This window comes from Syzygium oleosum, unplaced genomic scaffold, assembly GCF_021117445.2.
Source record: "Syzygium oleosum isolate NSW1041296 unplaced genomic scaffold, Sole_v2.1 Sole_v2.26, whole genome shotgun sequence".
Lineage (NCBI taxonomy): Eukaryota > Viridiplantae > Streptophyta > Magnoliopsida > Myrtales > Myrtaceae > Syzygium > Syzygium oleosum.
Genome location: NW_026607510.1, coordinates 1,373,009 through 1,385,780, shown reverse-complemented (window position 1 = coordinate 1,385,780; position 12,772 = coordinate 1,373,009). Strand labels below are relative to the sequence as shown.

Below are 12,772 nucleotides of genomic sequence, written 5' to 3'. Positions count from 1 at the left end.
GGACTCAATGAAGGGGCAAAAGGGCAGAGGGCACGCAGGAGCGACGGTCAAGGAGCCGCAAGAGATCGATTTAATTACCGTTACTGCCCCTCCCCTCTAACGCATTCGCCGAGTTCGGACAAATTAGCTGACGTACGCCATGACAAAACCCAACCGCCCCCCCCCACACGTGTCGGCCTCTGATTGACCGGTCGACGCGACTGTCTCGGGTGCCGTCACCACTTGTTGCTGAAGAAGCTCCAGGTTGTTTGCATTCCGTGCCTTCCTGCCCCCCACCATACCTTTTCGATCCAGATACACCTGTCTGCCTCACGTGTCTGAATTACCCCAATTGGCAGAGTTCGTGCATGTATATATACCACCCCTGGTCGTCTCGTGTCTCTGCGTGGATTCGACTTCGAAAGTTGAACGAGTTCAAAGCTTGGAAGTGAACAGGAACAGACTCTGACAGAGTTGAAGAAGAGAGAAGATGAAGAAGGCTCAGTTGGAGTTACCAGCGGGGTTCAGGTTCCACCCCACGGACGACGAGCTGGTGAACCATTACCTGATTCGCAGGTGCGCTTCCCAGCCCGTCTCTGTCCCCATCATCGCCGAGATCGATCTCTACAAGTTCGACCCTTGGGACCTTCCAGGTACTTTGACACGCTCCCTCCCTTCCTCTGCTTCTCCAGGCTCTGTTCCTGAACAATTTCTGTTTCTGCTTGTGTTCGTTTTGGTGAATCATCCCATTCTGGGAAGAGGGTCGACAAGTTTTGTCTCTCTTTTGGGTGATTTTGTGGTCAAAATTTCGTTCTTTATTTGGATTTGTCTCTGTAATATCAAATGTATTCATCTAGTCCTTATCTGATGCCTCTAGGGAGGTCCAATGCTCGACAGTTTGAACTTTTCATTTTGAGATGTGGGTCGAAAAAGGGGGTTGATTTCTTCATTTGCTTTCTCGTTGTCAAGGATCAAGCATGATGGTTTGATTGTGATTTTTTACTCTTCAAGATCTCTTGTGAATTTGAGACAATTTGATAGTCTGCTGAGGGTCGTGATTTCTGATGGAGTTTGGCTTGGAATTGCAGAAATGGCTCTGTACGGCGAAAAAGAATGGTACTTCTTTTCTCCGAGGGACCGCAAGTACCCCAACGGCTCACGGCCAAACCGGGCAGCCGGAAACGGGTATTGGAAGGCGACCGGGGCTGATAAGCCGATCGGCCGCCCGAAGACGCTCGGCATAAAGAAGGCCCTAGTGTTTTACGCCGGAAAAGCTCCGAGAGGAGTGAAGACCAATTGGATCATGCACGAGTACCGCCTCGCCAATGTTGATCGATCTGCCGGCAAGAAGAAGAACAACTCGAGGGTAATTACTCTCTACCCATTCTTGTCACTTTTTATGGTGTTCCCGCACATGTAATTTGATGAGCTCGTAAACGAAACTCGATGATTAACATCGATCCCTGCTATTATTGCAGCTTGATGATTGGGTTTTATGCCGAATATACAACAAGAAGGGCAAGATAGAGAAGCATTTCCCCTCCACGTACAATAAACCGGCAGAGTTCCCCGAAATGGAGACCAAGCCACAGATTGTTATGCCAGCGGCGCTGAACCCGTACTCACCTCCCCAATATGGGCATTCGCCAATGACTACGGATCACATGTACATGGACTCGTCGGAGTCGATGCCGAAGCTGCACACGGAGTCTAGCTGCTCGGAGCACGCGGTGTCCCCGGACTTGGCGCACGAGAAGGAAGTGCAGAGCGAGGCGAAGTGGGAAGATTGGAAGAGGGTCCTCGATTTCCAGTTCGGTTCAATGGATGACATCTTGGACGACGCATTCGCGCAAGGACAGTTTCAGTTGGATCAGTTCTCGCCTCTTCAGGACCTGTCCATGTACTTGCAGGAGCCATTTTGAGCAAGTCCGTTGAGAAAACAGAAGTGGGTTTTCTTCTACGGGGGCCTGAAACATTCCATTCATGTTGGTTCAGGTAGAAATTGCATCATCCACTAGCATGGTGATCAATCCAGACAATCTCTGTCTTGGACTAATGCTCATGTGGGGCTACAGACTTAAGAGTTAGTCCTAGGATTATCCTGGGTTTTGCCAGAGAGAAAGAAGCAAGTGTGGTGTATCCAATAGCACAGTGAAAACAATTTGCATCACGACGGACACGGCGGAAGTGCGGCGATCACGACGGGGCTTGGTGGTCAGTTCAGTTGGTGTTTAGAATTGCATTACCTCCGGTCATGTCTTGTGAATACCTGATGAAAGTCTCTAGGGAAATTATTTGCTGTAAAATTGTAGCAAAATTGTTTCAATATTTTATATAGTGAAGATTATTCAAATTTTCATTATCGCGAGTCTTCGTGGCAATTCTATGATTCACCAAGAGATGGATCTTTGGGTCGTAACAGGTCATAATCTTTTCTTGCAAAATATCGTACCACAGAATATTAGAGATTTTACAATCGACGAACGAGATAGACTCTTTATTTCATCCGACAATTATCGAGAGGTTAGGTAGATATTCCTCAAGGTCTTTAGAAACACCCTTCGAAGGTACTCATTGCAGGGGTACTTGCCAAAAAGTGGAGAAAGGTCGAAAGCTGGAAAATGGGATCTATCTTGACTAAGATCATTATTTTTGCCTCCCTTTTTTCGGCTTTCTGTTGAACTTTTAATGCCTATACATCAAGAGATTGCTCAAACTGCAAACATGGGAGTCTGGAACAAGCTTTCTGATCCTGATCTGCTGCTGCTGTTAATTTTTTTTTTCTGTTATTGTATCATCCTCGACGTGTCCCCCGCACATATCTTCCATATAAGGCGAATGCTTTCTCTCTCGGCGTTCTGGCAACCATTGGCCAATGCGAGTTTAGCTCGCATTTGTTGAATGTCAGCAACGGAGCAAGCTGATGCATTCATTTGCGACTAGAAAATTATCAGTAACAGAAACTGGTTATCACAATGAGCAAAGAAAAGAGATTGGTGACAAGTAGCACCAACTGTATCAGGTTCTTCCATAAGCAAGCTGAAGAACGTTCCAGTTGTTGAATTCAAGAGCAATCATGAATGATTACCTATCATTGTGCTAAGGCTTTGCTTATGCCTCGACATAGGCTATAGCCAATAAAGCTAGACACAACGGCGAATGAGAATGGGAGTAAGGTGAATTTCATGTAGAAAAAATGATTAACACCACGGTGAGAGTAGATTCCTTCATTAGCAACTGAACTTACGGCGACTTCTGCTTAGAGTGAATTGAGCCCCACCAGAGTCTTCTTAGGGAGTAGAATCTATTGCTTAGGAGCTCAGAGAAAGGTGGTGAAGCAATATTTTCTTAAGAGAGCAAAGAGGATTGAAATGGCTAGGCGACCATGCCAGCAAAGAATAATAAGGAAGCTGAATCTTCAACTTTTAGAGCTTTGAGAAGCTGCTTGGCTCAACTGTTTGCTAACTTCTCGGTACTTCTGATGATTTCAAGAGCTAATCCAAATGTTTATGATGGCCAATGACACATGAAGCTCCTGGCTTCTTGACATGGCGCAATTCTCCTGGAATGAGAAGGTGGGCTGTCCTGAAATTACCAAGGGAGCACATACAACCTGTATGGTTGAATAGCTTAACAAGTCTGACACGACCAATGATTTATCCAATTTTTTACGCAGACGAAAATCAATACTACAAGGGAAAAGGGAAAAAAGAAGGCATTAATCTTGCAGATCATAGCGTGTTTCCTGTTATGGAGCTGAATAGAAAGCACAACAAGTGCGCTTGTATATTTGAAAAAGGATGGTAGAGTTGTAAAGTTAGGACAGACGAGAAAGAATTCAGAGCATCATGCAATTTCCGCAAGCTAAAGTCACATTACCATAAGAATGCAAGCCATTTCTTGATATAGAGCTATATTGTCAAGTCACTCTTGCAGATCACATACTTTAGAATTCAGTATAATCTACTAACTAGGCATCAATATGGCCATAAGGGCATTTATCTTTAAGATAGAAACTTCATGGTAACTGAAAAGGAATTATAAAAAAGGAAAACAGAGGAAGAAACGAACACGTGCTTATCATCAGGGATTAAAACAGAACTCTCAAGATGACATGCAAGAAAGAAACTACTCTCCAGCGGCCCCCTTTAATTAATATCTAAATCGTTTCTTCTTGTTGCTCGTCCGGCTGCAATTTCAATGTCGGTCCTAGCTGCTACATTCTCTAAAACAAAGTTAGGACAACCACATGCCGGTTGAATAGCGATTACCACCACACAACTCGACTTTCCTTCAGAGATCATATATTATGAACAAATGCATGGTAGTCACACAACCGGAGAGAGAGGCATGACTTAGACCTGTAACTTTCTGAATTTGTTCTCCTTTCCCTCGACGGTGCAACAAGATGCGACTTCAAGCAGAATTTCCTAAACATGGAAACTGACATTCTTAGGGAGGTAAAAGATATCAAGAAGACGAACAACAAGGTCCTTTCCGTGACAAATGGGCCTTTTTAGACAAAAATGCTTTAGCCCAAGAGACCCAATTCCCATCTCTTACACCCATGAAGCTGCATATTTGAAGCCCAACAAACTGATTTCCAAGAATAGAGAAAAGAAAGAAAGAAGAACCGGGATATGGAGAGAGAGAGAGAGAGAGAGAGAGAGTTTTGGTACAAGCTCCTTTGGACATCTTTAACACTTCGGATTAATATCGGTCCGGAGCTCCTGATAAGAAATTGAAGCGTTAATTCATCTAATTGAATATTTTTCTCGGCGGAGTTGTAATTTTTGGATTAGTTTTGATTTTAGGCTACTGGGTTGATTGTAGAGGTTGTCGAGTGTGAAATCATACTGTAAAGAAACTTTAGGTGTCGTGAAATCGTGAGATTTTACATAATTTGAGTTGGGGTTACAGTTCGGTTGGAGTGAAATTTTAATTTTTTTTGTGTAATATCATTTTTTTTTACTGAATAAGCTTAGGTTAGTTTAATCTTAGTTATTTGCTTGATTTTGATATTCAGTTTTCACTTAAGTATTAAGATTTCGAGCTTATTCTTTCAGGGTAGCTTTTATTGTTTGGATTTGCATTTTCAAGTGAGCAATGCTTACCTCTTTTATGATTTGCAAACTCATGTCTTAAAAATAATAGAAAATAGATATATTATGAGTTATGAAAGATGAATCGCATGGTATGATATTTCTTAAAAAGAAAAAAGTAGTGTTTAGAGTAAATTTTGTTGTATAAAGCTGGATAAGACATTTAGGCTGCGTTTGGTCGTTCGGATTTCTAAACAGGATATGATTGGATAGGATAGGATAAGAAATCCTGGGATTTCTTCATATCATGTCCACTGTTTGGTGGACTACGGATTTAAAGTCGGATATGATAATTTTTATTTTTATTTTTTCTATTCATGGGTCCGGAGGAGTCAGTGAAGGAAAAAAAGCCGAGAAATTTTTTTGGTGAAAGCGCACAAGGTATGGGGATGAAGATGACGGCGAGTGGAGCGTAGGGTTTATGGAAAAATAGGCATTAGAAATCCTATCCGGGTCTATCCCACCCCCTCCCCCGGATTTTTTTATCCGGGTTATATCCGGTCTATATCCGACCTTATCCTATCCTGGACCACCACCAAACACAGGATAGGATAAAACATATCCTATCCTGGCTTTTATCCGGTCGACCAAACGCGCCTTAGTGGTACAACTAGTGACATATCCTAGAGGGATGCAAATAGGTTATAATATGGAACTTAATAAATTTTTGCAAAATAAATAGAATCAAGTTGATATATGGAGGTTCAGTTTGATATATGCATGAATAAGCTACTAATATCAAGTCCAGTCTATCTATCAAACAGTATAGATATAAATAGAGAGATAGAAGATTGTGAAACAAATCTTTATAGTGGTTCGGCTTAGATCATGGCTACATTCACTTGCACAAGCTAACAATCATCACCAGCATGGATTCCACTAGTAATCCTTGAGTAGATATAAGAGCAGCTTGCTTCTACTTTTAACCAAAGCTACTTCTACCCTACCTCTACCTGAAGCTTTGTGGATTACACCACCAATCTTAAGAACCACTACAACACTCGTGCTTTTCTTAAAAAAGATTGTAATCAGTGTAAGCACTCTCTGTAACTCACTCACAGTATGTTCCAAAATATAAAGCTTTCTTTATTTTGTAGTTGTATCTTCTTCGTGTAAGTTGATCTTCTTATATAATATTCAATCTCCAAACTAGCCGTTGGACAATCTTCAATAGGATCAATTTAGTTGTTGAAGACAAACAATCAAATGAGTGCATATCTCGCCACCCATATAATCAGTAATTTTGTTGCTTCCACAAATAGAGTCGTTTATATTAGAAAACTAGAAAATAATTCTTGTTATCAAATAATTAATAATTGATTGGATTGTTCATCGAATAATCTTCTAGATTTCCGAAATCGTGACTAGCTGTTAAATCTTTTGACCTGCAAATTAAGTCATAGATATATAATGGTTTTCTTATCAAGATCATACAACCACGTTTTAAACATGTTTTTCCCAAGTAATAGAAGTAGTCAATTCTATTAGCAATTCGTGAGTATATCCAAGCTGCTTGTTTCTATTCAACTTATGACTGTCATCTAATCTTCCTTAGTATTTCACTTATTCAAGACTATATAAACTGTTCATTTTGTCTGGTACCTCCTAGTCTCCACGAACTTCCTGTTTTTCATGACTTTTTCACCTCCATGAAGATCTAGCTATCATCGGCTTTCACTTTATTCTTCAGATACCTCTGATATTGGCAATGTTTATCAACCTTACTCGAGCTTCTATCTTCTGGTCCCCCAAGCAAATTGGCAATCATGGCTCTACCTCGCTCTTTACATATTCATGGCACCTCTAAGTTTTACCGAACTCCTCATTCTATGATTGTTCACCTTCTACTCAGGTACTTCCGGTTTGTAGACACCTCTACTCCAAATGCCTTATTCACCAATGGCAGAGAACTCATAACCTTTAAAAGTCTTGTTAGGACATCATTTGTATAACGACTTGTGCATCTTTCACTTGGTTTACTCAACCATTAAATACATTAGCAGCATTTGATTATTTTGTCTCTTCAAAATATTATAAAGGATTTTTACAACATTCAGTACCCTTTTTGGTTATTTAAAATGACATAGTAAAGTATCTCTTAAAATAGTGTGGGAGTTGATTATTTGTTATAAGGTTTGGAAAATGATATATGAAATGTATTCTTCTTGATGGAAGGAATCACTAAAGGCTATATATATTAATTTGTGGACTTGATTTATGAAATATTTTTTGATTGGTTGGAGGATTGTGTTGATGGTTTTATGCTCTTATAGCTATGATCTGAATCGATTGAAGAGTTCCGATTATGTAATTTTTCTTAGGACTTTCCTCTTTGGGCCAAACCACTGGCTGATATAAGTGGAGACTTACACTAAGGGGGGAACTTGGTAAACCTTGTTACGAGGCATTAACCATGAACATAGTTTGATATTGAACATTATATTGGTAAATGGATTGGACCATTGATATTTGCTTTGTTATTGAAGTGATATAACTCATCTTTGATTTTGTATGCATATGATATACTAGATCTCGATAAATAAATGTGCAAACTAATTGCTCAATCCGCTTAGAATAGACTTGTATTACTCACAGAGCGGTGGGTTGTTCATACAACTCATCTCAAATCTTTGTCAAGTTCTACAGCTACCAACGAATAGAACGAGCGCAGTATCAGCATAGGATTTTTGGAAGTTGGATTTTGATATTAAACGAGATAGTTGTGTATATATGTTTGAAACGATACTTGTTGGATTTAGTATGTTCATCACTAAAGATGGATATGTTCTTTATGGTAGACTTTAGAACTTCTATCTGTTTTCTATTTTACTATATATGTCGATGAATATATATTTTGATAGTAGGTTAATGTTGGTTACCTGCATGGGATTGAATCCTTTGAATTGGAGGATGGCTGAGTCATTTCCTTTATACTTAAGGGTATCAAACTTTTCTATAAAGGAAGTCTCTTGCATAAACACACAAAGGAAAATAAAATGAGTGATTCGAAATGGACTCCTAATCAAGCTGATTATAGAGATTTCTACATGAGTCTTCATCCCACAGACATATGTAAAATGTGATAAACCAACTGAGGGTCGATGCAACAAGTTCATTCTTCCTTCATCAATATAAAGACCAGTCATTTAGGGTGCGCATGATAACCATTCTGTTTCTGTCCAGAACAATTTTTCTGTTCTCGGGAACAAGTTTGGAACAGAAATTCATTTGGTAACACAATTTCATTTTTTTATTTTTTATTTTTGGAACAAATTTCTACTCAAGAAATAGCTTCGGAACAAAAATTAAAAGTAAAAATTTTCTACACAGAAAAAGAAATAATTTCAACAGTAATAATCTTTGGTCTTCACAGTTGACATAAGATAGAAATAGAAATCGTTTGATGCCTTGAGAAGAAACACGAAGGACTCCTCCACCTCTCTTCAACAAAGTTCGGCCAAAAAACCCTAGCACACCGTCGTTCACCTCCACTCCAAATTTTACTCCGTCCACCTCGCCGGCGTGGACTCAGACTTTGTCTTCCTCGCCAGCGTTGCTTCCATCCTCCTTGTCGACCCTCATGAAACAAACGCCCTCATCTCACTGGCTTTCCCATGCAATCCACTCCGAATTTGACTTCGTCCTCTTCGTTGGCGTCGACTCCAACTCCAAATTCCTCGCCTGTGTTGACTCCATCCTCCTCGTCAACCGTCATGGAACAATGCCCTCTTCGACTGCACGAGCTTCCCTTCTTGACGCCTTCGAGTAACTGTGATTGATCTGCTTTCCCACACAATCGGTGTGCTTCCCCTCTTGTCTTGCTCGTGCTATCACTTTGGAGTAGGGATTTTCCATGGTCGCTTGAATAGGGTGTGATTTTTTGTCTTTCGATTAGGGCATTGAAGTTTAATGTTAGGGTCAAAGGCTAGTAGCGTGAGTTTTAGGGTCTTTCTATTAGGGCTTCCTCTTTGTTCTTAATCATGCTCATGACACTCAGGGGTCTGTGCTGCTTATAGCTAATATGCTTCGTTCACAGTATGTACAAATTGTAGATGATGCAATATTGTGTTGAGTTCTCAATTCGACACACATGATTGCCACATGTATATTTTCAAGCCTCTTATAGTAGTATCTCACTAGGAGATCTAGTTCACCTACCCTAGGTGTGGTTTTGCATTGGGGCAGTAATCAAAGATAGTTTTGCTGCTCATTTTAAACTCTCAAAAGAATGATATTTATAAGTTTGTGTTGGCTATTTATTGTGTTACCATTGAAAAATTAGAGCATAACCTCAAACTCTCAAAGTCGTCCTATCAATCGTGCTAGTTTTTAGAAAAAAAATTTCTGGCCACAAAAACCAAAAACAGTAAAAGGGTTCAAACATTAGGATAGCAAAAGATGCATTACTTGGTTCTGCAAGTATAGTTCAATTTTGAACAGAGTTATTTTCATAAACAACATCCAATTGATCTCAAAACTAGTTAGTGAACAATCTGGTCTCAATTAGGAGTGTCAATGGATCGGGTTGGGTCGGGTTTTCATGATACCTGATCCGATCCTAAACCTATAGGGTCGAGTTTGACCCGACCCGAGACCCTTTTCATCATATACCCCAAGAGACGGGTTGAGTCGGGTTGGTCCAGGTCGGGTTTCGGGTTGGGAGAGGAGTGAGAGGGAGATGTTCTCTTTGCCGCTCGCGAAGTACAAAGCCCCCCACCCGGGGATCGGATTGAGGGACGCCGACAGCAAGAGCGACCAGAAGGACCCGTCCTCAACGGCGGCGGCGGTCGTCGTCGAGAGAGGCGCGCCGGAGTAAGGTGGGACTGCCGCCGCTGCCGCCAGTGGGTGGAGGGAGCCATCCACGGCGAGGGCGTAGCCGGAGGCGCGGCAACAGGGTCCACGCAGCAAGCGAGGGTAGGCATTACTGCGGTCTCTTCTTTTCCGTGGAGGAAGGAACAGGTAAAGGATCAAGAGCTTAGAGGAGCAATTGTTGCCGCCGTCGTTGTTGTCACTGTTGTTCGATAGATTTGTGAAGGTGGAGGCCTTAAAACCCGTCGAGGCCGAGGCCCCGGCTACCCCCTCAAACGAAGCAGTAAGCGATCGGAACCCTAGAACAAAGCGAAACACTGTCGCGCCTCAGCAAATCTGTAATAACTACGGCGGAGGCTCAGCAGGAAGGGGAATAAGGGGACGGGTGGGCAGAAAATCTCCGGCTCGCCAGGACACGGCCGTGAGTGCGATGGCGGCGGCGGTTTGGAGGTTTCACGCACCGGAGCAAGATCTCACCATGCGCGGATCTGAGAGGCGCGAGCGCGAAGAGGGAGAGGGAGAGATTTTCATCTATGCTATCTCTTTTTGACACTAATCTTTTGGATTCAGATCCTGGACAACTTTACAAAATTAGCTACAGGAAAGTTGCATTTCCATTCATCAATATAAGCTACAAGATTAGACACTAATCTTTTAGATTCAAATCTTGGACAACTTTACTGAATTAGCTACAAAATGAGCAGTCGGTGACTAGTCGGTTTCAATCCTCTACTAAGCCAATGTTTGACAAAGATATTCTCCAATTTCCTTACGTGCAAATTTGTTTCCGAAAAAAAAAAAGCAGTAGCAGTGAGAAGGGATTTTGTAACATCCCGAATTTTGACCCATTTCCGGGACCAATAAAGTGTATATTAATTCTCGTTTAATTTTAGTGAGTCTCGCCCGGACTTGATCAATCGCGGGATACTAACCCAATGGGAATGGCTAACTAGGAAACGGTACGTGGATCGGGGACCCGATCTCGAATTGAGCACCGATTTCGAGTAACGCCGAGGAAATATTTTGGGCCAATGTGGGCCGATCTTAGGAAGGTGACGGATTCGATTTAGCCAACGACGTACGATCGGATTGTGGGTGATTCTGCACGACCGAAAGTACGCGTGGCGAACAAATCCCGAATTTAATCCGAACGATCGTGACCTCCGGCACTAGTGATAATTCCTCGCGTTCTCCCGAAAATCGAGGCCATCACGACTCGGACAACCCTAGGTCGATACGCGTAACCCCTAAACAGCCGCCCGTTGGTGAGAGACCCTAAAATTCTGAAATGAGCAAATTTGATCGCCAAATTGGATCCGAACTTCGATGTCGAAATTTCGTGGACGTTTACGACTATTTTGCGAGGCCGACATCATTTTGAGTGGCCACACATATTTGGGGTTGGTACGGTTGAAAAATGGAATTTCGACCATGGACTGGAAAATTACCAAAATGCCCATATGCCCTATTTTCATTATTCCGAATTTTGGGCTGAAATTGGAGTTTAATTAACGAAATTAATTGATTAATGCATCAGCCCAATAATTGAGACCAAAGGACCAAAATGCCCTTGCATTATTGGATAGGGAAGATGTAAGCCCTTGGATGAGGGGTAAAATGGTCCAACCCCTTGGATTAGTGACACTTGGATCCCACTCACTCACCTTTGACCAATATTGACCCACTCTCTCTCTCTCTCTTCTAGCCATTTTCGGCCAAGTCCTCCCCATTCTCTCCCCCTTCTTCGCCGGTTCTTTCTTGCCGATCGTGAATCGCCGGAGTGGACCACCGCCGGCCACCGTCCCCGTCGCCGCCGATCACCACCACCCTCATCATTCGACCATCTTCTTTCTCTCCTTCTCCCTCTCCTTCGCCGTCCGTGGCCGCCGTCCGCCGAGTGAGCCGACCGCCGCCTGACCGCCGTCCCCGTCGCCGTTCGCCGCCGGGAAGCCGAGCACGCCGGAGCGCCGATCGCCGCCGTTCCGCGCCGCCGCGTGCCACCCTCACCCCTCGCCTCACCGTCCTTCCCCTGTTCTGGTCGTGAGGACGCCGGCCCAAGCCACCGCCGTTCGTACCGTCGGAACGCCGCCGCCGGTCTTCCCGTCCATCGGCGATTGGCCGCTCGTTCCCGTCGACCTGATTTGGATTAGGCGAGTGATTAATGCCTAAACTTTAATTAGTCTAAAATGCATTTCTAGATAGGTGAATTTAGGGTTTAATTAGATAGAAATGGACTTGATTATGGGCGGTTGAGTACTAAATGATTGTGTGGTATAATTGAGGCGTAATGGGTTAATTTGGAGGTGGATTAGCGTCCTAAATTGGGCTATTTTATGGCTGCCCCTTGTAGAACCGAATTTAATTAATTTGGTTAAGTTGGGGTTCAATTGAATCACCGCCATGATTGCTTGAATTGATTGGTTCAATGCCTAATTGGTGCTTATTAGTGATAAAAAAATGTGATACCGCGTGTGTAGGTTTAGTGGCTGTGAATGATTGGGTAATGGCAGGCCTTGTTGTGCAAGTTTGTGTGCACTAATCGTGTGAACTACATGTCGTGCTGAAATGTATTAAATGGCATAATTGGGCAAGCCGTGGCTGAAATGAACTGTTGAATTGATTGGACATGTTGAATCGCACGTTGATTTGGCCATTTGATGATTATGTGCTCTCGAGAAATTTGGCATTCATTGTACATGGCATTGTCGCCTGAGTGTGAGAATTTCATGGCCAAGCATTCGTGTGTCAAGGAAGGACGTGAGGTGAAATAATTGTGGCCTTCAGGTCGGTTTATTATTGTGGCCTTCGGGTCGGGCCTGCGGGTCGGTTTATTGCTGAAAATGGCCTACGAGTCGGGCCCTAAGCGTTTTTACGCGGGTCGA

General features: G+C 42.7%; 1 protein-coding gene across 1 annotated transcript; it reads left to right on the top strand.

Moving 5' to 3' along the window:
• The first annotated feature begins 425 nt into the window (after window positions 1-425).
• Window positions 426-2,341, top strand: LOC115682603 (NAC domain-containing protein 2-like). The gene is made up of 3 exons (XM_056303211.1): window positions 426-632; window positions 1,068-1,345; window positions 1,458-2,341. Exons 1-3 carry the CDS (start codon window positions 470-472, stop codon window positions 1,899-1,901), a joined length of 885 nt encoding a protein of 294 aa, XP_056159186.1. The 5' UTR covers window positions 426-469; the 3' UTR covers window positions 1,902-2,341.
• Window positions 2,342-12,772: the final 10,431 nt, after the last annotated feature.